The sequence below is a fragment of the Rhineura floridana genome, chromosome 11, assembly GCF_030035675.1.
Source record: "Rhineura floridana isolate rRhiFlo1 chromosome 11, rRhiFlo1.hap2, whole genome shotgun sequence".
Lineage (NCBI taxonomy): Eukaryota > Metazoa > Chordata > Lepidosauria > Squamata > Rhineuridae > Rhineura > Rhineura floridana.
The window spans coordinates 56,594,719-56,621,812 of record NC_084490.1 but is presented as its reverse complement, the minus strand read 5'-3'; the positions used below and the strand labels follow the sequence as shown (position 1 = coordinate 56,621,812).

General features: G+C 43.1%; 3 protein-coding genes and 1 non-coding gene across 6 annotated transcripts; 1 reads left to right on the top strand and 3 right to left on the bottom strand.

Annotated features, from left to right (window-relative positions):
- Positions 1 to 1,021: 1,021 nt before the first annotated feature.
- CWC25 (CWC25 spliceosome associated protein homolog) lies at positions 1,022 to 11,956 on the bottom strand. 2 transcript variants are annotated; one of them, XM_061592178.1, is made up of 10 exons: positions 11,776 to 11,956; positions 11,009 to 11,181; positions 8,600 to 8,836; positions 7,291 to 7,360; positions 6,517 to 6,626; positions 5,850 to 5,919; positions 5,438 to 5,601; positions 5,062 to 5,148; positions 3,957 to 4,118; positions 1,022 to 2,686 (listed from the first exon to the last, which is right to left on the bottom strand). In XM_061592178.1, the coding sequence occupies exons 1-10, from the start codon at positions 11,791 to 11,793 to the stop codon at positions 2,572 to 2,574; spliced, it is 1,206 nt and encodes a 401-aa protein (XP_061448162.1). In that variant the 5' UTR covers positions 11,794 to 11,956; the 3' UTR covers positions 1,022 to 2,571. The 2 variants fall into 2 exon arrangements, with proteins under 2 accessions (XP_061448162.1, XP_061448161.1); XM_061592177.1 differs by having other exon boundaries at positions 3,957 to 4,121; positions 11,776 to 11,955.
- Positions 11,957 to 12,706: 750 nt separating this feature from the next.
- SPMAP1 (sperm microtubule associated protein 1) lies at positions 12,707 to 20,436 on the bottom strand. Its single transcript, XM_061592182.1, has 3 exons — positions 16,627 to 20,436; positions 15,076 to 15,175; positions 12,707 to 12,933 (listed from the first exon to the last, which is right to left on the bottom strand). The coding sequence occupies exons 1-3, from the start codon at positions 16,831 to 16,833 to the stop codon at positions 12,776 to 12,778; spliced, it is 465 nt and encodes a 154-aa protein (XP_061448166.1). The 5' UTR covers positions 16,834 to 20,436; the 3' UTR covers positions 12,707 to 12,775.
- A 94-nt stretch (positions 20,437 to 20,530) lies between these two features.
- RPL23 (ribosomal protein L23) lies at positions 20,531 to 25,411 on the bottom strand. Of its 2 annotated transcripts, XM_061592180.1 has the most exons (5): positions 25,303 to 25,410; positions 23,875 to 23,958; positions 22,674 to 22,802; positions 20,842 to 20,955; positions 20,531 to 20,661 (listed from the first exon to the last, which is right to left on the bottom strand). In XM_061592180.1, the coding sequence occupies exons 1-5, from the start codon at positions 25,313 to 25,315 to the stop codon at positions 20,579 to 20,581; spliced, it is 423 nt and encodes a 140-aa protein (XP_061448164.1). In that variant the 5' UTR covers positions 25,316 to 25,410; the 3' UTR covers positions 20,531 to 20,578. The 2 variants fall into 2 exon arrangements, with proteins under 2 accessions (XP_061448164.1, XP_061448165.1); XM_061592181.1 differs by lacking the exons at positions 20,531 to 20,661; positions 20,842 to 20,955 and adding an exon at positions 21,185 to 21,333 and having other exon boundaries at positions 25,303 to 25,411.
- A 996-nt stretch (positions 25,412 to 26,407) lies between these two features.
- Positions 26,408 to 26,479, top strand: TRNAC-GCA (transfer RNA cysteine (anticodon GCA)). Its single transcript has one exon. It is a non-coding gene; the product is annotated as a tRNA-Cys (tRNA).
- Positions 26,480 to 27,094: the final 615 nt, after the last annotated feature.

Genomic DNA, 27,094 nt, shown 5'->3' with positions numbered 1-27,094 from the left:
AAAGGTGCAAACATGTTATAATTGCGTTTATCTTGGGTAGAGCACTTTTCACTCATAGCTTAACTTATTTATTTAGTAGCCCCTGCACTCCATTTGCTAAGCTAGAGAGAAAAACTACCCAGCAAAAGCGTATGACATTTGCGTAAATTTGAGCCCATGCTATTTTTTAAATTAAACATTACCCCCCCACCCCCCACTCTACTTCCACTTGTACCATACAATGAAGCTGGCAAGGAAGGGGCGACTACTGTCAGGTGTCAATAAGCCCCACACCCAACATACTCAAAGAATCATATTCCAGTGTGGTACCCATCCAGTCGGGTATAGGAAACAGAACAGAAATCTATACAGTATATTAGGATTCCTAACTGCTGTATGATATAGAATCATTAGAAGACCAGATATATCCAGTTATGCACATGTTAAATAGTATATTTAAGCAGTATAATACTGTTCCATACCTGTCACAGACTTGGGAGTAGAGGAATAGCTCAGTTGCAGCAGGACTGCTGACCAACAAGAACAACTGAAGTGTCAATTTGGAATGAATGACTGCAAATAAAGAACTACCAAGTTGTATTTTGTTACGATGTAGTTTACATCATAATGTAAAAAAGTTCAATTTTATTTCCAGTTTCACAAAGTAAAGAGCAGTTGGGATAGGGCAAAGGGCTAGAAATGAATGAGTGGTGGTAGTGGTAGTAGTAGCAGAGGTAGTGGTAATAATTAGTCAGGGAGGGTTTGGTAGCTAAAAGGAAGGAGGCAAAAAAGGGAACGTCTGAACATCAGAGCCAGGAGCTAAGGAAATAAGAGGCACAGAGAAAGCTCATACAGGGCTGTGGGACAAGTGATTTCTGGCAGGTACAAAGTGGACACCTTAACATTGGAGGCAGTTGCCAAAGTATTAACCCTTCACTTCTGTGGCATATACAATCATCAACTGTTGGTTTTGTAACAGGACCCTTTTCACCATTAAAAATGGAATTACATTAAAAAAAATAGTTACATGAAAACAGCCAAGTTGTTTCTGCCATCGCTCTATAATTAAAAATGAATTTTTGAACCATAAACAATGACAAATGGATATTAAAAAGCAGCTCATCTTTAGTAGAAACTTGCTGGAGCATCACAGTTAACACACCTTTACAAAGACAGAACAATCTGAAAGGATAAAAAGAAGGGAGGGGCAGTCTCTCTCCTAAACTGCTATCGCTGTTACTCTCCATCACTTCCTAAAGTGAGGGCTGGGCAGAGGAAGGGAGAGGCAATCACTCAAGAGGTGGTGACCTTTTTCTCCTCTTGCATACCTCTTTCACCTTCCCCAGGATTGTGTTAGAGAGCACTATGGGTGGGGTGGTGGCTGTCCTTGTAAGCAGGGTGTTTTGGGGAGATACTTGATAGCTCCCTTTCTTACTCCAAAAAAGCCCACTTCCAAGCCAATTAAGGGATTTTGATGTTTGTTTGTGTTTACAATTGCCACATATTCAGCTCCGGTTCCACATGAAACACAACAATATTTTAAATGGCCTGTAATACAAATTGCTTATTAAGATAAATCACCACAAAAATGTTAAACAGCTGCTTAAGAGAATTATACATATATTAAATTCAGCCAGACTGTATACAAAGCTCACACATCACCACAAGATACATGAAGGTTGCTGTACTAAAGTTCCATTTGGTCAGGTGCTGCTTTTTGTCTGTTCTTCAGAAAACTAAGCTTGCCCACTCCAGAAGTGTGCCTGTCTCAAATTAAAAGCATGAATAAAATAAAGCCTCATTTTAGGAAAGGCACTCCTGGGCCTATAGTACTAGCTACCAGGCACAAAAACCTTGTTTAAAAGTAACAAAAATGGACTGGAGGGAACACCACAATCGGGGGGGGGGGTTTAAACAAAACAGAAACGTAAGATGAAGAGAAGCTATAAGCCCCAGCATTCTCCACTGGGCCTCATTATTTTGGACATGTCCAAAGTCCAAGCAGAACTTGGAAACTTAAAAACCTGAAAAGGAGCAGAACTGTGATCAGCCAATGAAATTCAAGCATTATTAGTAGCTCTGCTCCTTATAAAGAAGCCATGATATCATCAGAAGTAAAAGAATAGCCTCATTTCTCACTGCTTACCTGTTATACCCACTGCAGATATGAACGTATGAGGAAGCTCCTCCATTGCCTAATGCCCCCTTGCCTATATCTTACAGTCTTACCCCTTCTACACTGCTGTGAAGTATGGACCATCACACAAAGGGCAGGGCTTATTGTCAAAATGGCTCGCAAGGAGTACATGAAGCTCATACACAAGTTGGATCACAGACCTTTATGATACCCTAGTTTGACAGTAAAGACTGTTTACAGCAAAGCATCAAAGTGAACTTCCTCCTCATGATGTCCAGGCACAAGCCCTCTCACACAGTGAAGGGATAGCTGGCCTGGGTTGTGAAGGTTATATTACGAAGGTTTTCCTGTCTGGTCAGTCCTGCTACAGCATCCCCCTTCAAGGGACAAAGCACCCCAAATATGCAAATCCTCAGAAGTGCTGGGTGGTCCAGTGAAGGAAGAAAAAACAAATCTCATCTCTGCATGAAGTTTTTTTCCAGGGCTGCTGCTGTCCTTTGGATAGAGTGAATGTTCCTCTTAACCCTGTCTTCAAGAGAGGAAGTGGACGCACTCTCCAGCTTGATGTGGCTACAGGAGATTTGAGAGAGAAAGAAATGCAGTAAGAGAAATAGAAAAGCACCCTTTTGCCCTACACTATACGTGCGTTTCTCGCCAGAAGGAATCTGGCAGGGAAGGATTAAGGAGAGGTGATGCTAGGGTTGGAAGAAATGGTGGCTAACTGCCAAAATCTCCTCCCCCAATAATATGTGAAGAAGCAGGAGTGGGGGGAAAAGAAATCTTGGGACATCTCAGCCAAAGAAAGGTGAAGCCATTTGCTATCATCCTCTTTCCTCAGATACTCATTTCTGCTCCTTTCCCTTCACCACTCTTTATGCCTGGAACAGCTTCCTATTAATCAAGCCAATTCCCACCACTCCTGGAGTCCCCCCTCCACACCCACATCTTACCTGAATAACCAGAGCGGCACCTTATTCCACTGCCATTTCCTTTTCTCCTACCCATTCCCATGACATCTGGCAATCTCAGTTCATCTAATGCAGACATTATTCCTTTGACCCAGGTCCGGACTACTTTATGATCTGTCCTAAACCTACCACATACCTAATGGCAGAAAGTTCTGAAAGTAGCTAGCATACAAATAGATCAGCTCCCCTCCTCAAACCGCCTCTTCCTTGAGGGAAAAGGTAGGATTGGGGAAGGGGAGGGGAGAGAGAGCTCACTAGGATTCCAGCTCACCCCACCTCTCAATTTGTCTCTCACCAAAGCAAAGATGTTATCAGAGTTCCTGGTATCATCAGATGCTTTGGCCTTCATTCGTGTGCTGAAAGCTCAGCCCATAAATGAGTGCAGAAATGACATCTGGAAAAGTGTAAGACTTAAGTGGAAGCCATTACAGAACTCACTTAACAGTTCTTGGGCACTGTCCGCTTAATCTCTTAATCACAGATTCCAGGGGTATTTGGGTTTCAATAAGTATTTATACGAGGAACAGCAGAAGTAGCAAGTTTAGAAAATTGCTACATCCCTGAACTTCTTAATATTTTCTAATAGTTAGAAGAGGAAGATGGTAGTTCTGAGTAGAGTAGAGCACACCATCCTACCTTTAGTTTTGGAACTGAAATTTTATAGGAGCATATGAAGCTGTTTTATCCCAGCTCAGACCATTGGTCCATGTAGCCCAGTGATACCTACTCTGTCTGGCAGTGGCTCTCTAACGTCTCAGACGAAGGTCTTTCCAATCACTTGATCCTTTTAACTAGAGATGCCAGGAACTGAACTGGAGACCTCCTGCCTGCAAAGCATTTGCCCTGGGGATGGGAGGAAGCGGGAGACTTACTGTATAAACTTCCCATCAGAACGGTCAAGTTTCTCCAGCGCACGCTCTCGTTCCTCTTCCTTTCTATGTTTGTTCACACTGTTCGCCCTTTCCTCTTCCCGCCACTTGGCATTCTCCATCATTTCTCGCCGTTTTCTCTCCAGCTCTTCTGCAGACAGTTTTCTGCTAAGGGAGATAAAAGTCAAGTTTAGTCACCAAGGACTTCAGAGCTAGAACCACAGCAGAATGCTTTCTCTTTAAGCAGTGTATTGTATCTTAATACTGTATGGTACTCTTTGTTTGGTAAGCCAGAGAACATGGGTTGATGGACAGCCAAACGAATACGGTAAATAAAATACATACCTCAGTTCAAATCAAATCCCCACTGAGCAACCAATTCACTGGGCAACTCTGAGCAAATTCCTTTTTCTCAGCTATTGTAAACAGGGACAGCAGGGACCACAACACAGGGTTATTGTCAGTGGGAATCTATTCAAAGGCACTATTGATATTTCAATACGATTTCCTCTAATTCTGAAAAAGTGAGCTTAATTTGAACCAGGACTTACCCTCGAATCTATCTGCAGTACTGGGGACATGTGAAGTTGTAATAAAGAGTGCCTCTGGCCATATGCAATTTGCCAAGCTGTTTTAGGACTTTCTAAATCACATAGTCAACCTTAAATGGGCCCAGAAAGGAACAGGAAGCCAGGGCAAAGCACAGAATACATATATTAATGTATTAATTTTATTGTTTATTAAATTTATAACTCCCCCTTCCTCCCAAACTCTTCATGACCTAGATCACCTATCCAAATCAGGATTTTTCTGATTTTAACTAAGGTCTATCAAGTATATTGGGCCATCCAGATGCCCTTTTTTTTGAAAGTTGAAATCTTATTTGGCAACAGCCTGCTTAACGAAGGAGGAAAAAAACCTGCTTTGGGAGCTTTGAGTAGCAACATTTGTAAGCAGAAATAGAAATGCAAACATTAAATATAACTGCAATATAAACATTAAAAAACTAAGAGCAAGTTTCTAGTTTTCAGCCTCCAGTAAGGTGGCCTTGAGAAAGTGTGAATAGTCTGCAATTAAATACAGAAAGTGGGTACCCACTTAAACATACCTTGAGGTCTGTTGCCTTCTGTAGACTTCTTTCTTAGGGGAAGGACTCCTGCCTCCAATTTTCGCGTTCTGTTCCTTGCTGTTGTAGCTGCAATTCAGGAAGATTTTTTTTTCCAATCACAAAAATAACCATTTAGTCCTGATGAGTCTTGGATCTATTCCATTCTTCTACCCCTCTATAATCTTGCTTTATAACTTTAATATGTGCTGGAGACAGGATAATCTCTCTTCAAGTACACCCAGACCCTACTTGGCTTTACTCAACATTCCACCACAAGTGAATGATACTAAACCAGAAATAGTCTGGATTCTATAGCAATCAAAAGAGGTACCTAATAAGGAAAAAGAGAAGAAGCAGCTGCCCTGTCCCTGCTTACTGTTTATTGTGTCTAGGTGACCTTGACCTCCTATGACTGCTCAACTCCGCCTGATAAGTGCTCTTCTTGCCACAAGTCCTCTCCGGTGACAGGCATCGGCTCTTCGACCCAGAACTCTGTTGGAGCTTGTGGGAAAACGTCCTTTCATGTCCAGCATTTTGAATCTAAAATGAGAGAAAGAGGGTCCTGCTGAAAGTACTAGAGCCTGAGAAGCATGATGCTGGCTAACAGCAAGGGTATAAGAATGAATTTATACAATTCATGTATGCAATTCTCTTCCTTTGTGCAGACTTCTGTGGAAGTAATTGTAGAGACGGTGGCAACCATGCCAGTTACGGTCTTCACCCCTTCATTTCCAGTTACTGTAAATGCTACCCCACAGGGAAAACTAAGTACAGACAGCTGTGCATACCTGCAACCCATAGCCTGGTATTTTGGGATGAAGAGGCTCCAAAGCAGAGTTGTCCATTTTCACCCATGGCCTAAAACAAAAATAAAATAAACGTCAACCCCCTTTTTCAGTCTAATTGGTCCTGAGTCTCTCCAGATGGTCCAATAGTGGTTGAGCCTCCAATTATGACATGGTACCCTAATGCTAAACTCCTACAGATGCCAAGCCCCATCAAGGATCCCAAGCTCACTGACAGACAAGGATTAGAAACAGGGCAAGCCTGGAGGCAGGAAAGTGCAGAAGAGGATTCATCTAGTGAGCCAATGAGTTGCCTGAGGCAGGTCAAAGATGTACGTCTGTTGTTTCACTGATGTTTATAAAGGAGATACTGCTGTCCTGCCAATGGAATTTCTCAAGGGTAGAGGCAACTGCACTGCCTGTCCTCACTTTAACAACTATGAAATATCCAAGAGCCACTGCTGTTTCATGGAGACGGTTTGGTTTGGGCCTAAGTCTAAGTTGTATCTCTGCACAACTTGAGGGCAGGCCACTCTCTCTTTGCCTCCTATGTCTGTCTCTAAAGTAGGAATGACAGAGCCCTACTTCACAAGGCCAATACAATTAAGAGTGTAAAGCACTTTGCAAATTAAAAATATGTTAAGAAATGCTGTGCTGTGCATAAACATACTTGGCTTTTTCATCTTCACTGCTACTAGGACTGTGATGCCTGTGTTTCTTGTGCTTCTTTTTCTTATCCTTTTTCTTCTTTTTCTTCTTCTTCTCTAAACTGCTCTGCAACTGGGGGGGGGGGAGAGAAGTGGGGAAAGAAAGATACCAGCTCCACTTTAAGCTCCAGAGTGATTTATAACCCAGTTCTAACCCAAGAAGTGGTGCAAGGATAAAGGCCTCTTTCTACAATCTCCCATTGTTATAGTGCCTCTTTCTACAATCTCCCATTGTTATAGTCTGCATTAGTTATATTTAAAGTAACTACCTCCCACTCTATAGTCACCACATACTGATTAGCATCTCTGCTCCAACCATGATCAGGCATCGCAAAGGTGGGAAAAATCACCCCTCCCTTTACTAATCCTTAACCACCTTGGTTGTGAGCACACAATTAAAAGATGAAAGCTGTAATTTAATACACTAACGTAACTCTTATATGCTTATTCTTTCTCCTTCTAAACCAGAGGACATCAGCCCAGATAAAATGCCAGACTCGATGATGACTATGCACCCAAACATCTCAAGCTAGTACCTTGGAATTAAAATGTTATTTCCCCCCACCCCAAAGAGAGGGGACATCTGAAATGTTAATCTTTGCTGTAAGGATTTGATATGGATCATAGTACACTCCTAAGTATGTTTACTCAGAAGAAAGTCGCACTGAATATCAGCTAAGACTGCAGCCTTAAAATTCAGTTTCATGCTGTTCTCTTATCCATCAGAATTAACATACCAGCTCTTTGATCTTCTTCATTTTTACAGGGTTGTTCAGAACTTCACGCTTCTTCTCCTCCTCCCTTTTCCTAAACAAAAAAAGGGAGTAGATTTCAATACAGTAGGGCCCCACTCATACAGCAGGTTAGGTTCCAGACCCCTGCCGAAAAGCAAAAAGCACCGAAAAGCAAAAAGCGCCAAAAAGCAGATCAGCTGTAGCACAGGGGTCTGGAATCTGTAGCGCTACAGCTGATCTTTCCCTCCTCCAGTGCAATCAGCTGGCGTGCAAGAGTCTACTCGCCCCGAGGAGAAGATCAGCTGTAGCGCTACAGCTGATCTTTCTTTCCTCCAGTGCAATCTGCTGGTGTGCAAGAGTCTACTCGCCCCGAGGAGAAGATCAGCTGTAGCGCTACAGCTGATCTTTCCCTCCTCCAGTGCAATCTGCTGGTGTGCAAGAGTCTACTCGCCCCGAGAAGATCAGCTGTAGCGCTACAGCTGATCTTTTCCTCCTCCAGTGCAATCAGCTGGCGTGCAAGAGTCTATTCGCCCCGAGGAGGAGAAGATCAGCTGTAGCGCTACAGCTGATCTTTCCCTCCTCCAGTGCAATCAGCTGGCGTGCAAGAGTCTACTCGCCCCGAGGAGAAGATCAGCTGTAGCGCTACAGCTGATCTTTCCCTCCTCCAGTGCAATCAGCTGGCGTGCAAGAGTCTACTCGCCCCGAGGAGAAGATCAGCTGTAGCGCTACAGCTGATCTTTCCCTCCTCCAGTGCAATCAGCTGGCGTGCAAGAGTCTACTCGCCCCGAGGAGGAGAAGATCAGCTGTAGCGCTACAGCTGATCTTTCCTTCCTCCAGTGCAATCAGCTGGCGTGCAAGAGTCTACTCGCCCCGAGGAGGAGAAGATCAGCTGTAGCGCTACAGCTGATCTTTCCTTCCTCCAGTGCAATCAGCTGGCGTGCAAGAGTCTACTCGCCCCGAGGAGAAGATCAGCTGTAGCGCTACAGCTGATCTTTCCTTCCTCCAGTGCAATCAGCTGGCGTGCAAGAGTCTACTCGCCCCGAGGAGGAGAAGATCAGCTGTAGTGCTACAGCTGATCTTTCCTTCCTCCAGTGCAATCAGCTGGCGTGCAAGAGTCTACTCGCCCCGAGGAGGAGAAGATCAGCTGTAGCGCTACAGCTGATCTTCCCCTCATCTGGCATGATCAGCTCGAGCGCGGGAATCTGATCGCGCCAGATGAGGAGATCAGCTGTAGCGCTCTATTTTTTATTTGTATTTTACAAAGCATCATGAGGACCAATTAGTTCTGTACAAAGCTAATAGGTTTTGCTACCTGATCATGAACAGTGGATCTTCTCGGATTTTGCTGGCCATATCCAAGGCAGAGTTGGCACCCGTGGGGGCAAAGATAGACCCTGGCAGAAGGCCGGTCTCAGAAGAGCAGCCTGTTTCCTTGTCCTCCATTGTCTCAAAGACATATTTGTCAACTGGGCGGCCCATAAGGTATTCATCTCTGTTCATCATGCCTCCCGGTCCTTGGTACATCCATTCCAACTTCTCATCTTTTTTCCTAATTCATTTGGGGAAAAAGACATGAAAATAATTTTTCAGATAAAGGCAGGAAACAAAACAAAAATAAAGACACAAGCACAAATATACAAAAGTGTAACTCCAAGCTTTCCCCAATGAACCTGAGAAACTGTCATCTTATGAGGTTAGAGTAACTGTTCCTTAATGACAGTACATGCTCAAGGACTTACATTTAATAATAATAATAATAATAAAATTGTTTTTGTTGTCCACCTCTCAACCTGAATGCAGGTCCTGAGGCAGATTACATACATTTAAAAATACAAAACATACATAAAACCATACACAAACAAATCCATACAATCCTTAAAAACATCTGTACAATGGTATGAAGGGGTAGAAATGTAACCAAATGCTTGCATAAACAGATGGTTCTTCAGCAGCTGTCTAAAACCAGGAAGAGAGATGGCTGATCTTACTTTACAGGGAAGATAAGTGTGTTGGTTTAACTGTATATATAGTATGCTAGCGCTGTGTTACTGGGAGTGGCCAATACTGGCCTGCAAAAACTGCACACAATTAGACGAATACAGGAGTAGAGATGTGAAGGCTCAGAAAAAAATCTGGAAATATTCAGAGGTGAAAATGATGTCTCTCTCTCACCGTGAATTTTTCCAAAAAATGGGGGGGTGGTGGAAAAAAAGCTTGGGTGTGTGTTTTGTTTGTTTCCATTTTTTTCCAGGCCTTGACATCTCTATATAGGAGGGAGAGGGATTTGAATATTACTCCCTGCATGAGAGTCATTAGCAGGGACAAAAGCAGGGACAATTACAGAGAGGCAAATATGTGGAAACTAGTTCTTCTAGCTTAAATAAAACTAGTAAATCAAAGAGAAGGCTTGGCTACAGCACTTTCAGTCCCCCATTAACATCCGGAAAAAGAAGGGCTGTACCATATGATTTTTCTGAAAATGAACTCCAGTCTAAGGGCTGACCTATAAGACCACTTCTACCATGGACTCGCTGTGTGGACTTAAGTTACTTTCCCACAACTTCAGATCCCTTGCCTGTGAATAAAAGGAAGCTCTTTATCAAGGAAAATGTAGTGCTTCTTGATAAAACTGCTTGGGACAAACTCCGTTGGTGAGCTGGAGGTGAAAGGTTGCCCCAAGCAGTTTTATCAAGGAGCATTAAATTTCCCTTCATAAAGAGCTTCCTTGAAACGTGTTGGGAGCCAGTTCTATTCATGCAGCTGTCTTTTTTTGTTCTTGAATAACACTAATCTACCAAACACAGTTGCTACAAGGTTAAACACTATCAAAACTATAAAACACTTTGAAAATCAAAAAGGCTACATAAATGGATAATAGTTGCATACTTTCCTCTAGAAACCCATTTCTCTAAACCCACATATGTTGCGGCTGTTTGTGCTACTCAGTGGAGAGAAAAATGTACTCTGTACATGCTCCTCCTCTTTGATCACTTTGCATATTCCAGGGCTAAGGCAAGGCATTGAATAGGAGATCTGTGCTAAAGGGATCCAGACAGAGAATTTCTTCAGCATCTAACACCCACAAGTCACATGGCAACAGGCTGAGTAGCCATCACTAGAGGTGAGAAGCAGGGATGTAGTCATCTGGGGTCTCGGGAGATCTTAGATCACTTACTTTTATGTGAGCAGGATCCCAGCAGGGTTCCTATATCTCCAGCATCCTATGAGCCAATCAGAATGGAAGGGGAGTGTGCTAATCACTGAGAAGAGTCCTCTAACATCCTTCCTTGTCCTTTCCTGCTGATTGTTGCCAATCAGAGTGAAAGGAGGTGACCCAGCCACTGAGAAGACTCTTCTCAGTAACTAACAAACTCACCTTTTGTGCTGATTAGCTCCCAGGGATGTCTGCTGTTGTGGAAGACGGCATTAACAAGGATCTCATTCTCAACCCAGCAGCACAAAAGGATGTGTGTGTGGCTGTGACTCTCATGAAGGGACCCTGCACTCCTGAATTTGCCATTATACTATTGGTGAGATGTGAATGGCTTCAAGAAGGCCTCAAAGCAATCACATTTGGTACTTCTACCGAGTGGTACTACCAGCCTAGTATTCCCTTTAGAGTTTAATCACCCCTCTAGTTGCTTCAAGAAGTGCTTTTAGGAGTCAGCTCAATTTAAGCCCTAAATAAGGCTGCCCGCCAATAAAATCCTGCCCAACATACTTGACAGCGCCCACATCCTCAGCATAACGCTGCATTTCCTCTCGCGCTCGCTCTTCATGTAACTCCCGCTGCAGCTCTTCAATTTTCTTCCGTTCTGCTTCATGTTTCTGTTCTGCCTTCCAAACTTTTTCCACATTGCGCAGGGTTTGTGGATGCCAGCTTTTCTTCAAGTTCTACGGACAAGAATAAGCACCTTGAATTTAATGTCAGAGACAGGTAATACGTCTTCTTTGCAAATGCTGTACCAGACAGCAAACCCTATCAGAAATAATAGGTAGAAACAAAGTATTGAAGCGCAATTTCTCCTGATCCTCTCCCGATTCCTACTGAGTGGTCTGAAGAATGTAGGAAGCTGCCTTATACTGAGCCAGACCCTTATTCCATCTAGCTCACCACTGTCTACACTAACTGGCAGCAGGTCTCCAGAGAGTTAGACAGGGGGCATTCCCAGCCTTACTAGGAGATGCCAGAGATTGAACATGGATCCTTCTGCGTGCAAGGCAGATGCTCTACCACTGACCTATAACCCTGTTTGGGTATTTGTGTGAATATAGCATCTAGGCGAGGTAAATTCTTAGCATCTTACAAAGCCCCCGTATTTTAGCGCCACTTATCCTAACCTATATGTTGGCCCGCAGGGATTCCATAGGTGTACTCAGAAGCGGCGGAAGCAGCCTAGCTACCCTTCCAACCAACAAGTCACATTCTAGGAGAGCTATCGCCAATGCTTGCCGCCCCCTCCCACGACGTCATGGCCCCCTCCTCACCAAGTCGCCTCCCCCCATGTCGACTACGGAGGTCTGACCGGCCGCGGGTTAGCTTCTTTCCCTTTCCTTTCGCCTCCTCGGCTGTCGCAGAATGATGGCGTCACCGAACTATCTCACCTCCAAGACCCGACCGTAGCAAGGCGGAAGCGGAAGCTGTCACCATCCACAGGGTGTCGCTAAACAGACTCATAAATGTGTGATGATAGGCTGAACTTTCTCACTCGTGGACGTGTGAAGCACTTTTCATTAATCCAGAGACTGAAGGGGTGGGATTAGGAAATTCGTGTAAAGATAGGCATATCAGTGTAGTTGCCCGCATAATTGTATATACTTTTTATCATTTATACAGCCTTTCTTAATAAGTACTTAAAGGTGTTTCGGAGAGGTCCTGCCTTGGGCCCCTTCCCCTAACTACCTCAGCCCAGCCCTGTAGCTTACTAAGAGTAGGGGGAAGGATTTCCTTCCCTCCCCCTTTGCTTACATGTGGCTAGCAATGCTGAAACCTCTTAAGACGGTGAGTGGCTGAAGTCTCTCTGGGACTGTGTTTTGCAACACATCCAGCCACCATGTAAGCAGTTTAATAATTTTTTTAAAGGGAGACAGAAGATAAACCAGACACAATCCAAGGCTCAGGCCTGCTGGGCCACCCCCAAACGACACCCCTACTTACAGGAGAGATTAGATAGCCTCAGCAGGTTTGCTGTGGGCTGCCTATTGAGAAAAAGGGCAGTTTCATACATTCCAGGTAGAGTGAAAGTGGTATGAACACTGCACTGCAAACAAATGGCTCAGAATGTAGTGGTGGTGTATGATCAAACATTTAGAATGTCTGCATCTTCACTATAAGATAACCCCCTGCCATCTTATTCTGCCACAGAGACAACATATTGCTCATATAAGAAAATTAGAACATATTTTATTACTTTGGGGGAAAAAACAATCAACAACAAAAGCAGTAGTCTGGTTAGAGGAAGACACTGAGGAAACAATTTGCTGCAATTCAGTGGAGGGAGAGCCATGTGACTTCACCAAAGCAAGAGGAGCGGGTGCGGAGATCAGGGGTGTTGCGGCGGTAACCGTATCGTCCGTTGTACCCTCTCACAGGTTTTGTGTCCGTCAAGTACAAATGGTGACCGGCTATGTGCTGTGGAGAATGACCTGTATAGGGGGAGGGGAAACTAACTTGAGTTTTTATTACCCCCTTCTTTTATCTGACCTGGTCATTAATAACATTTCTTAGTTACCATCTGTATCCTCAATACAGCCAAATATTTCTACCTAGTTCTTCCAGGAGCATCAAGGCCAGTGAGGTTATAGGCAAGAGCCATTATTCTAATACTTGGGCATTTCCACATGCCACTGTATTCATGGACTTCTCCAGTGCTCTCAGTGTCTACATTGTCTGCAAATGCCATTTTGAAAAAAGACATCAAGCTGCTGACAGGATCAGTCCCAAGTCCCTCATCAGAGACCATCACATCATCTTGCCCTCCTAAGACTAGAGGGCATGACATCCAGTGTGTGTAGTCAAAGGCGAATGCAGCTCTTGGGCCAAAAAGATTAGCTGCACATGGAGTAGCTCAAAGAAGAGCAGCTTTGCCAAATCCTGCTGGGAGGCCATTTGTCAGCTGGCAGAGGTGTGGAGAGAAGGGTGAAGATGTCCAATAATGTCACCTACAGAAAGCCCTTTAGATTTATTCTATAAATGACCCATCTCACCCAGCAGCATTAAAGAGAACTGGTAATGCAGCAGACCTCAAGCTGACTTTACATGTCCTTATGCTGTCACTTCAGGTTTAAGGGAAACTTAATGCAGTAACTAGGCAGTGAGGAAAGGCACTCTGCAGATGCTCATTGGATTACGTTAGGTTGTAGGACTGAGCCATGACATTGAAAACAAGCTCTAGGGCTGGTAATAAGGCAGAGCATGAGGGGTGTGGCTTGTACAGTTTATGAAGAATTGTGGCCCCTTCACCCCTTCTCTTTCCTCTGTCCATGGACTTGAAATTAGAGAGATTAACAGGACAACCCTATACACTTTTGAGTTCAAGGGGACTTACTCCCAGGTGCATGCATATAGGACTACAGACTAAATTTGAACTAGTATTGCTAAGAGGCTGAGCTATGAATCAGGAAGTTCCTGGTACCAATTCCATCTCTATCATCAACTCATTAGGTGCTCTTAAGCAAATCATTGTTCCCTCAGCAGCTGCTTCTTCCTGGTTTCCCTTCCTTATAGGGCTGTTGTGAGAAGCCCTGCAATAACATACATGAAGGAATTTTAAACACCAAACATTAATTTCTTAAACATGTCCAAGGCATGTCCCACCACCACCAAAAAAGTTTAGAGACACTCTAATTTATTTATTACATTACCATTATTTATCCTTTCAGGATACAAATTCTTCCCAGGGGGCTCACCAGGATCATCATAATTCATTAACAAAACGACAAACTGTTATCAAAATGTAACGAGTCATCAGGATCCTTTGCACTGAGCAGCTGGTGATAGATGGCCCTGTGCATTTCACTCTTTCTACCAGAAAAAGTAGTGCGAGGAATTGCAAGAACAATCTCTCCCAGAGGAGCTCACCCTATGTTTCCCTGGCAGTTACTGATGTGGGGACATCTCCCATCTGGAAGGAGGCCAGGGAAGCCTAGTTGCAAGAGGCAGCCTTCTCCAAGGACAGGCAATGCTGCCATGCCTTTGTATCACTAGTGTTTGAACAAGAGAATCACATGGGATACAAACATGTGGCAAAATTATCCACTCCCCCAGCCAGTTATGTGGGGCAGAACATTTTGTGCTGCTGCATTTTTGTATGGAAAATTTTCCATTTTTATTTTTAAAAATCTTTTATTATCATCATTACAAAACTACCTAACATTCTTACAAAAAGGCTGGGAATCATTATGTATTAATAGTTATTATATTAACAAGTGGGACTTGCAACAAAATGTTGCAGCGTGTCCATTCCAACCCTCCCACACACACACACAATTTTCCAATAGACACTCAGCATTCTGTGGCCACTGAGCACACTCAGTTTTCATTGGGTCCCCTTAAATATATTTTCTACTTCTGCAAACTTTTGGGTTCTCCAAGCATACTCGTCTCTCAGTAGTCCTGTTATGGTACGTGTGTTTGCAGTTACCGTAGATGTCATTTCTATGGCATCCAACACAGTTTCATCAACAGCCCCTTAATCACTACAGGGGATTATGGGGCAACTGCTCCAAGGAGAGAAAGATAACTGCAGGTAAAATGAAACAATCAAAGGATTGATACACTTCTCTCACCTGCCCCTGCCCAGTTTCTCCTGTTCAAGTATCTCTGTCCTGGCCCATATATATGGAAATAATCTACTATCCAGCCATCTCTGGAAGTCCCTCCGCGTGTCTGTAACAAGCAAAATAAATAATAAAATCTCACTAACCCAGCTTAACATTTTAATACCACCATACAGAACTCAAGTCTTAAAATTCCCACTCATTACAAAATTTCAAGTGTGGTGAAACTAGAAATGGGGAGAGGGGTTTATTTCAACTTTTCCCATTGCCTAAAATGTTCCTCCTCTTTTCCTAACATAGTTAGGTTGATGCCATGGGTATGGTGTGTACAGTGAGGTCATAGAAACAGCTATGACATCAAACAGTGAAGGCCAGTACATTCCAAGAAAAGAAACTGTCTAAATATTGAAGGGGGCAGAGAGAGAGAAATTTGCCCCCCCCAATCAACCAGCATCCTAGAGTTTGTGTGTATTAGCAAATGGATTATCAGTGAGGACCCAACTCACATATTTAACAAAATTTATGCACTGCTTGATAGAAGGCTTCTAAGCAGTTTACAACACCTAAAATACCCACTTTTTAAAAAATCACTAAAAGCAAACACTAAGAACAACATATATATATAAATCTGCAATTTTTAAACAATTTTGCATAATAAAATTACATCTTAAAATTACACAAGAGACAGACTCCATCTAAATCTTTCATCAGAAAAGCCAAGATTTTGCACACCTCTTCTGAGCATACATGAACCGTGTTCAGACAGCAAAGGTACACAAAGAGGGGCTCCTTGTGGCAGCTCCACAGCTATGGAAGACTTGGTGCCTAGACACCTTTTGGAAGCATTCCAAGGCCTTTCAAATTGGGTGCGATTTTGGTATCTGATGGTCATTGGGCCTTCATTGTATTTTCCCCACTTACTTTGAATTCTGTATGTTCTGAATGGAATGAACCCTAGCTGGGCAATTATGAGGTTGATAGGGACATAATGTATACTTTTTACTAACCTAAATCTATTTTAAATGCCTCCCTAAACACCCTAGATTTAGAATCATAACTGAATTTGGCTTTACTACCCTAATCCTCAATACAGGAACCTCTGCAGCTAAGTACTTCAGATGCTGATTCAGGCTTTTATTAAAAACCTTCAAGGCAGCCAAACCCACCACACAGAGCAATGTGTCCTATTATTGAAGAGGGGAGATACATTCTGCACATACTTAAAAGGCACACTATGCTTTGCATGCTCTAGGCGGAGCTCAAATATACTAACATAGCCTTGAACTGTGCCTTGGTCACAACTCTGAAAAAAGCAATTCTGTTAAGATGATTAAACAGCAGGGCAAGCCAACCCACCCCATACCTGCAGTATCAAACATACTATGCAGCCAATAAAGGTGTGGTAGCAATTATTTGTGACGGGAAGAAATTGGCCTGACTAGAAAGGCTCAGTGGGCAGTTTGTGGACCCCAAACTAGATCAAAATGTGATGGATTATTGTCTTGCAGAAGCACAAATCCACAGATTCCACTTTACCCATGTGATTATCTGCTCCCTTACCTGTTCCGTCTTTTTCAGCACTGACTTGACCACAGGGGATGTGAAGTAGCTGGCAGCATGCATGTCCAACTGAGCATTGTAAGGAGGCAAAGCAGACCACAACTTGGGTAGGATGTGGGTATAACTGCTAGCTATAGTGTCCACTGCCACACCATCAAGGATGAATTCCTTTTGCCTTTGTAGGTACCCCCGTGTAACACAAGCCATGTTTGACAGAGGGCAAGAGAGCCACTGACCACCGTGTCCAATTGTACCAGTTTTCCTTTGCCACTACCTCCCTAGCAACTTTCATGATTTCCTTACCACACAATCAGCCACTGTGATGATGTCAGCAGACAATTGCTCCATAACAACCAACATGTTGCCATATAGATCATCTTTATTCAGACTTCAGCTCACTGATCTTGGGGGACAGGGGAATAATCCTTCCCAATGGAAGGGAAAAAACACTTCTTGTTATAAATCCTCAGTATAATTAATGCACCTAGAAAAAAAAAAGGGGGGGAGACACAAGATTTTCCTCTACCATTAACTAAAACACTCAAATCAGAGAATTTTTATGCTTTCAAAAATATTAACTTTCTACATCTTCCTCCATTTCAGTCCCTTATCTTTCTTTAGTTGGGAGCTCCTCATAATTCCTTATGCACGTACAGCAATGCAGGAGTATTTTTTAAATGACAACACATGCTTGGGAGCCCTCAAAAGTAAACTAGGTGCTGCATTCTGAACTCAGCTGTTCCCTTTGCCATTTTTGTCCTGGAGCCCTCACAGCTGTGGTCCGCTATGTGGCACCTGTGGACATGTCTCAGACACCCACCTTGGTGACTGCCAGAGCCCCATGTCCCTTCAATTTTATACAAAACTTTAAGGCTTTTGTTGTTTGGAGGGTATTGTCTGTTTGCCTGTTGTTTTGGGGGAAATGAGGGCTTTTTCTGTGAAATGGGTGCTTTGTGGTGCCCATGACAGTTTGTTAAATTTCCAAATGTGCTCCTGTGCCCAAAAAGATTAGGGATCCCTGCCACATAGAAATTGAAGTAAAGAACTCCAGTATTTTCCCATTGCTGTTCTGAACAAGTCTTCATGAGAAGAGAATACTCCGACAGGGTGCAAGCAGTTCATAAAAAAGTACATCCTGCTGAGTAATTGCTATAGGGTTATCCAGCAGTTTATCATTTATTGTGAATGTAAAAAATGTAAATGTACTGCCTTCAAGTCGATTCTGACTTATGGCCACCTGTGAATAGGGTTTTCATGAGGTTGAGAGGCAATGACTGGCCCAAGATCACCCAGTGAGCTTCATGGCTATGTGGAGATTCAAACCCTGGTCTCCCAGGTCGTACTCCAACACTTTAACCACTATACCACACTAGCTCTCTTATTGTGAATGCAGCTCATTATTTATTTTAGGGGCTAAATCTATTTAAACTCTTGTTTACCTAGAGTTGGAATAAGCAGGATCATACAAGCATGGGCATTTAAAAAGTATTTCTATCCCTTATGGATTCAAAGTTAAGCTTGAAATCATTTTGGCAGCTCCTGTTGAACTCACACAGGCTAGTGGCCAAATATTAGAATTTTACTATTCTGCATTTGCTATCCCTTTGTTAGGAAATGATATAGGTATAGCCAACATACCAGTTTCCTTGTATGTTATAGTTGCATGGATTTTTAGGTTCCTGAATACTTCAATGCAGAGTATACAGTTCAGAAAGATATTCCAAAAGAAAACTACACTCCTTCACAGACAGACGCAAGGAGAGTACTTGGCACATCTTAGAATGGTGTAATGGCTAAGGCCAACCAATACTGATGCTTGCACAAGCTGGAAATGTGCCCTAGAACATGTATCTTCAAGTGGTTGGTCAGGACCCATAACTGGATCACAGCCTGAATTGCGGTTGGGTCCAAAAAGTGCATTTGTCACTAAAAGCAGGTCCTGGGTCTGAAAAAGCTGAAGATTAGGGCTCCCTAGAGTCTAGAACACAAGCCAAAATCCAACAGTGTTATTTGGCAGACAGATGAATTGCAAAAATGTTGCCTGAAAGCGGAACTCCACCGAACTAGAGACAGACTGCACAGAGGGCAAGTTAAAACAAAATCTCCAAAATGGATTACCTCTTACTGGGCAATTACAAGGCAACTGTCAAAAAACTATCCATGTGAAGCTTTTGGATTATTTATTAAATTTACATCCCGCCAGAAGCCAGTGTGGTGTAGTGATTAAGGTGCTGGACTACAACCTGGGAGACCAGGGTTCGATTCCCCACACAGCCATGAAGCTCACTGGGCGACCTTGGGCCAGTCACTGCCTCTCAGCCTCAGAGGGAGGCAATGGTAAACCCCCTCTGACTACCGCTTACCATGAAAACCCTATTCATAGGGTCCACCATAAGTCGGAATAGACTTGAAGGCAGTACATTTACATACATTTAGAAGCATACATAGGGTCATCCAGAGCTTGGAAGCAATTCGTTACTTGTAATTCATTACTTTTTTGAGGAACGAGTGAGTAATTGCCTTACATTTTGATTGTAATAGAACTAGGAGTAATTTTATTACTTTTGTGGAGTAATTGTAATGTTGCCAGCATTACTTTTGGGCTTTAATTTGGGGGGGGGAGCAGGGGAAGTATTCTGCTCCTCTGACTTGTGGATCATAGTTGGAAGGGGCCTACAAGGCCATCGAGTCCAACCCCCTGTTCAATGCAGGAATCCAAATCAAAGCATTCTTGACAGATGGCTGTCCAGCTGCCTCCTGAATGCCTCCAGTGTCGGAGAGCCCACTACCTTTCTAGGTAATTGGTTCCATTGTCGTATGGCTCTAACAGTTAGGAAGTTTTTCCTGATGTCCAGTCGAAATCTGGCTTCCTGCAACTTGAGCCCATTATTCCATGTCCTGCACTCTGGGATGAAAATCATGTGCCTCAAACTGGGCTTCTGTGCAGCGTCGTTCCCTCATGCTCTGTGGGTGGGTAGGAGGCGACGAGGGAGGAGGTGGAGAGCAAGACGGGTGGAGTGGAGAAAACAATTGTTTAAAAAAATGGATGGTGGTGGTGAAGAATGGCGTGGAGGGGAAAAGGAGCCGGAAGGCAAGAACATGGATAAAGGAGGAGGCAGCAGCAGAATGGAGATAAAGAACTGTGCAGGTGAAAGATGAGAGCATGTGTGTGTGAATACTGTGTTTGCACTTGGCACACAAAGTAGCCTCCACCACCCTCTCTGGCTACTGAGCTGCATTTGCAGTATTTTAACTGTTTTGCATCTCAGGGGAAAATGTTTGCTTGGGCAAGTGTCCCTTAGTTGGTGGCAGGGCAGGGTCCGGGAGGCGGTTGAGAGAGATTATGCTTGCTGGCTGGGTGTGTGTGTGTTGCACTTGGTTTGACGTGCAAAGATCTGAGTAGTGGCCTCTGCCTCCCTCTCCACCTCCCTTACCAGCGGAGAGACCATCATTGCTATCTTATGGATAAAAAGAATTCTTCTACTACCTCTGTATGTGTGTGTTTATTTTTAATGTTGTTTTAGGCTACTTAGATGTGCAGCAGCCAAGGCCAGCACCTTGTAGGTGTTTTTTTAAAAAAAGTAACTGAGGAAAAGTAATCAGTTACTTTCAGAGCAATTGTAATTGTAGTGGTAATTACTACTTTTTGGGGCCATGTAGTTGTAACTGTAATTTATTACTTTTTAAAAGTAATCTTCCAAGCTCAGGGGTCATCCCATGTTATCCTCACAACCACCCTAGGAGTTACGTTGGATGGGATAGTGACTGTCCCAAGGTTACCCAGTTAACACCCTGGCTCGCTGACAAGCTTTTCTGTCCAGCACTTGTTGCCTTCAGGAGCCAAGAAGTCAACTCACACACACGCATCCCTACGCAAATTGTGAATTTGCTACAAGCAAGCAGGTTTGCTACAACCATTTTTATTGATTTTTACAAAGAGCACAAGACAGGTTTATGCAATGCTGCCAGCGTTGGAGGCGATCCTGGGCCACAGATCTGCACATTCTTTGGCTACAGGGCCTGTGATAGCAGAGCCTGGGGGGCAAATAGGAAAGACAACGATTAAGGACTGGTAAAGAATTGCCACATGCAAGTTTTATCTGTTTACTGAATTTGTACTTAGTAAATTTCTTAAGTCTTTGGAAGAAGTCATTAACATATTTGCATGTAGACTACAAGCTCTCTTTATTTACTACCCCATCTCAGCACTCATACCTTTCATTTCTCCTTTGTTGTTTACTATCACCCCTGCGTTGTCTTCAAAGTATAAGAACACCCCATCTTTTCTCCTGTATGATTTCCGTTGACGAATCACTACTGCTGGATGCACTACAGGAAGGAATAGAAATTCAGAATTAGCTGCCAAATGAAGAGTAAGCAGCACAGGTACACAACCCTTCAGCCTGAAATCAAAGGTAAAATGCACCCTGCTAAACATCAACTTCCTTAGGGCTCTATGGTTGATAGTATATATGTATATCTGTATTATGCAGGCTTAATACTACCATTTAATTCAAGGGGGGGGAAGGGTGTACGCTTGGATAGATCATACCCCAAGTATCTAACCTTTGTTCTAAAGCGGGATTTCTGGTGGACAGGACATCGTGCCTGGCACATTATTAGCTTTATAATACAGGACATAATTCACCTTTTCTTGGTACAAAATTCTTTTTGACTGCAGAATACATTCAGCTCTGGGCACAGCATCTGACAAAAAACCATGAGGATTATCTGGGAGTCTAGCTCATAAGAAGAACAATACCTTTAAGCTAACAGCGCAAAAATCCTAGTGTCCAGGCACCACTGCCCACCTACAAACTGGTCTGGGTGCCTGGGTTGCTGAAAAGATGGTCTCCTTAGCCCCTGTATGCAACATCTAGTTGTCACCACCGCCACTTGCATCCTTAGGTCCTAACCAACAACAGCAAATTGTCACTCAAGGAAGATCTCCCAAGTTGTGGGCCATTATTTCCTGATAGCCTTCAGCCTGTCACCTCTCAAGCCAAACACTGCAAGGGAGACGGGAAAAGACCAAGATGCACCGACAAGAACAGGATCACTCTTCTCGTGGCACACTCATGACTCCCTCCTTCCAAACAGCTCAGTTTTTTAAAAATGTGCCTCTGCTTTAACCAGTACTCTATCACTACCATATACATTCTCATCTTATTTATTTCCACTTGCAGAAATCAGCAAAGTCTAATTCACCTGCCCCAGATTCCATCAGGGGATACTAGGCTCAGTTCTACCAAAGCAGAGTTTTCTCACCAGCAAGCCTAATGCTCTGAAATCTCTCTACAATCCTTTGAAAGGTTAATAAAAATGTTTTGAAAGCATTAGGAAGTGACAGATGACCGATCGCTGGGGTTTGCATCTGAAATGTTCTGAGCATACCAGATCTTTTAAATTGGTTCAGAGGAAACACCAAATCATAGTTTGTTGTAAAGATTGAACCAAAGCTTTTGATCACGCGAGTGGCCAGCAAACCAGAATCTGAAACCATTGCTTGAAGGTAGTTTGCAAGCCTCAGTTTGGTGTTCCATCCAAACTTACAAACCATAGTTTGGGACACTGCCTTTGTCCACTGTTTGATAGGCAGAGGGAAGTGAAACCACACAAATAGTTTGCCTATTTGTCTGTAACATAATTCATGTTTTGGAGTTTTAACAATAGTTAGTACAAACCATAATTCAGCACTGTTTCTGATGCAACCCTATGTAATCTGCTTAGGGTTTTAACCTGCATGTACAACAAGCCACACAGAAATCCTTAATTTCACAATTGTTCCCCTATGCAGACAAAAACTTGCAGACTAATACATTTTGGATTATGTCCCTAGATTGTATAAAGACTCTACTTAGTTGCAAATAGATTTGCTTAATTATTAACAGCCATGTGATTTATGTGCATCCTTGTTCAGGACACATATGAATAATTAAGTATTTTCCTTGATTTAAAATTCATTCATCCCATTTCTAAACACACAGTCGCAAAGGAATCAACACAAGGGTTTAAGATCCATGAATCCAGTTTCCTCCATCACTCACCCTTCTTCCTGAGCTCTGGCTTGCCTTTCTTGACAGTAGCCATTACCATGTCCCCCACACCAGCAGCTGGCAGCCTGTTCAGGCGTCCCTTAATACCTTTCACAGAGATGATGTACAGATTTTTGGCCCCTGTGAAGAAAAGAAATCATCATTCTACTCACCCCCATACCAGAATTAAAGAGATTTCCTCTTGAAATATCTGTAGCACCACTGATTGAGGCAAAACAGCACAAGCTGTCACCACACCCAAAAGCTGTGCAATTACTGTGCCCTTCTACGACAACTCCCTGGGCCACAGGAGAACAGACCCAACAAGTGCTTTTCAGAAGGGACAACTCATTGTACTACCCAGTTACTTCTTCCTTTCGCATTCTTGGTGAGACTCAAAATTGAATCAAGCTTTTTTAAAAATAAACTCAGAATGGAATTCATTCTCACCCCACCCTCCCTGGCTGTGAACAACAAACTATAGATCATTCTTTGCAGAATCCCAGACTACGGATTGCCACCATTCTGGTTAACTAACAGTACAATCCAGTACATGTCTACTTAGAAGTAAGGTTCAATGGGACCAGAGCGTGTACTGGACTGCAGCTTAAAAACCCTGCAAACTGCTACACCAATCTACCAAACCGTAAGTTGCATGTTGGACCAAACGACTCAACGAAAAACAGACAGTGTCATTAACCAATGCAACTTGGGGAGTCTCTTCTAACTCCACCCCACCCATCCCCACAGCCATAGCTGTTGTTGATAACTCAAAATCTGTAATACCTACCAAGTTTTATCTTAGATTGGTGTAGGGTTGGCACTTTTCTTTCCTTGGAGGAACAAAAAGAAGCTAACTCATAATGGTGGCCCATCTAACTAAGTGTGTCTCCACTGACTGGCAGCAATTCTTCAAGATTTCATACAGGAGTCTTTCCCAGTCCCACCTGGAGATGCTAGTGATTGAAGCCCTTTACTACAAAGCACGGGCTCTACCACGGGATAAAGGTCTGCACCTTTTCACAGTTGCACACAGATTGAAAAATGGCATCTCCACACCTGGAAGAGCTACAGCATCTTAACTTTTCTTATAATGCAGCTGATAAAAAGACACAATCCCTATTAGACACAAAAAGATTGCAGTCATACCAACTCTAGGGATTCCGAGTGCAATGTAAAATATTTGAAAGTTCTTTTTTCTAATAATACATACCTGTGTTATCTGCACAGTTGATAACAGCTCCCACAGGGAGACCAAGTGAGATGCGGAATTTCGCACCAGATGAGCCACCACGTCCTGTTATAGAAGTCAAGGATGAAAAATATACAGTTAGCTAAGGCAAGTCTGGCATGCAGCATCTACCACTTTTAAGGTTTGTTTCACGTCTTTCAAAACGAGGAATGATTTCCTCCACCCACAAGCCACTATTCTAAATGTAACTTATCTTTAATCACCACTTTTACTGATAGTTGTTTTGTTGATTTTAAGACTGTATTGGTTTATTAAAATGAAATAAGTAAATGAGTTTAAAAACAGTGGTGCATGGAACCTAAGTAGTGAGGCTCACTGCTTAAACTTGCTATTTACTTCATTTTAATAGACCAAAACTTTCATTCTTCAAAAATAAAATAAAAAGCTATTCTGGCCAATGCATATGTCACACAACCCAGGCAGGCATGACAGAGAAATCCACCGTCTACATCAGGGATAGGGAACTCATGTGGCCACCACTCCTGGCCATTTGCCATGCTGGCTAGCACTGATGGGAGTTGGGAGTCCAACAACGTCCAGAGCCCCACAGGTTCCTATCCCTGATCTAACTACTCTTTGAGGCCTAACAACTAAATGCATAGCACAATAAACAACATTCAGGCTTGCAGTTCTTGGGTGGTAAACACAAAGATACTGCATATATGCTCTTTTATTTTTTTAGTAGCACCATTAGTACACCAATGACAGAATATAGGTCCCTGCCCTCAGGGGCTTACTATCAGAAACTCAACACAAGGGAAAGAAAGGATAGTGAAGGCAAGTGTAAAAGGGAAGAATTGGCAAATTTCAGTTATGCATACTTGGGCTTAGTTACAGGCTAAATCAGAATAGGCCGCAAAACAAGAAAACATTATTCAGAGACCAGCATACAGCATTCTACAGACTAAGTGCTCCAGGAATTATGGATCCTCTACAGATCTTCCTCTTAATTTTCATCCTCTTCTACTGAACCTAAGCCCAAGTACGCGTATTGAGTACATACTCTGTTATCCCAACACCCATGTTCCTCTTCGTCCTCTCTTCTCCCGCAGCGACTCATATTTTTGCTCGTTACTGCGTAAAGCCCCACACACGTTGATCGTTTCCATGTCCTATTATTAAGAACACGGCAGGATTCAACTGAAGCGCCTCAAAAGAGGTTGCTGGAGTTCACTTTGTGAGCTTCTCTCCTTCCTATAAATGTTTCCCTTAAACTTCCAGCTTCCACCCCCAGCAAAATTCCTTTTCCCCCACGCCATTCCACACGGAAATATGCAATCCCTTTGACAGCTACGCTCCCCACACGAGCAATCCGTGATGAGACGCCTCCGGATCCTCGCCAAGGTGCCCAGATGGAAACAGATTCCCTCTCACCCCAGTAGGCCTCACCTCGCTTAGACATCTTGGGCAGCTGGCAAAAATAAAAAGAAGGCGCAAAGGTTGCCGGGACAGTTAATACCTTCCCGAGGCACCCGTGTCACGTGAGACGGCTCTCTCATGTGACGACAGACACTGAATTCGAAGTGTTGACCACAGCGGCACCTATGGATCCATACGTTTAATTGCAACCGTTCTCTCCCGCAACCTGATTCTTATGTCTTTGCACGTTTTACTCAGAAGACGCAATTGGTTAAATGGGGGTTATTCCCATGTAACTGAACATAGCTTTGCAGCTTTTTAAAAAGTGGCTTTATATTAAAAATAGGTCAAAACCAGTTTTCTGAATTTTTTAAAATCAGTGACGGGGCTCAGTTTATGGGGCCAGTCGTAGTAAAGTGTCCCGTAAGCATGTGCAGAGTGAATTTCCATAGTCATTGAGGCACTATAGTTAACCCCCGTATACCCTAGAGCTGCCAAAGTAAATCCACACAATGGGAAACGTTTGGACTGCAGGCTTTTCCCATTACGGTGCTATGGGAGTTCGTCCTTTTACACGAGTCCGTTGCCGCAGAACCTACTCTCAGTTCTTGGGTTCGACGTTGGGAGGGATGCTTTAAATGGTTACCGTCCGCAAGACCTCGGATAAAAAACAAACCCTTAAGAAATCTGATGACCCTGAGCTAAGCATATGAATCTTTTCCATCATCACTCCCCACTCACCCATACATTTGAGGTTAGGGACAAGCGGTCCTCAGGCAGAAGGTGTAACTGCAAAGTTGAATGCTCTTGTACCTCTAATTGTCCAAATGGATCTTACATTAGTTTAAGCTAATATGAAATTGAAAATGAATTGCTCCCAAAGAACTAATTATCCGGTTACGAGAAAGTAACCAATAAAGCAAATGTGCAATGTTTTAGGACTTTTGTTGTAAGTGAATTAATATTTAATTACTTTCTTTGACACTAGTGCAAACGAAAAAGATTGTTTTACATGTATCGCTAGAAGACTTAGTGAAACATCTCTCTCTGATCCATTTTATAAATACGCGTTGCAGACCATGGTTGCTGTTTCCTTGCCTTGAAAGGACTGTATGGCACCCCTTTTACCGCGAGAGGGGGTATAGCTCAGTGGTAGAGCATTTGACTGCAGATCAAGAGGTCCCTGGTTCAAATCCGGGTGCCCCCTGGAAAACTTTTTTTTTTAATTATTAAAAAACTACAACGAACTAAAATGTTCGGATGGGTGATATTAAGTCAAAGTCATGTTGAAAATCTAGAAAATAATAAGCTTTGTATGTGCACCACCGTTCACTTTTGCACAGGAGGAACATTACAGGTTTGCAAAGTAATACAATGCTCCATGGCATATACTCCAGTTTTGTACTCTTAACTTGGAATTACTCTCAGCTCCAGATTCAGTAGTGACAACCATAACAGAATTCTTGCTTCATCTATCAATAGTTGAAATAATTAATCCTTAAGCACTGTGCTTGCTATCTTTGTTTTCTTACAAGGCTCACTTAGATTTCTTCTCCCAGCCATTGAAAGACAACAGGTGAAGTTTTGTCATACCTGCATTTCCATAGAGGGAAAGGCTTATAACAACTGCTAAAAGTACCACAATTCTGGCCTGCACTACTGGCAGAGTGGGGAATACACTTTTTTCAGACCAAATTGATGAGTACAACCCAGTGTATGGATGAGGGTGCCATCTAACAAGGGTGTGTGCAATGTTTAATTTCTTAACACCACTATTCTATGTATCTCTACTCAGAAAAGGGTCCATCGTTCAGTGGGATTT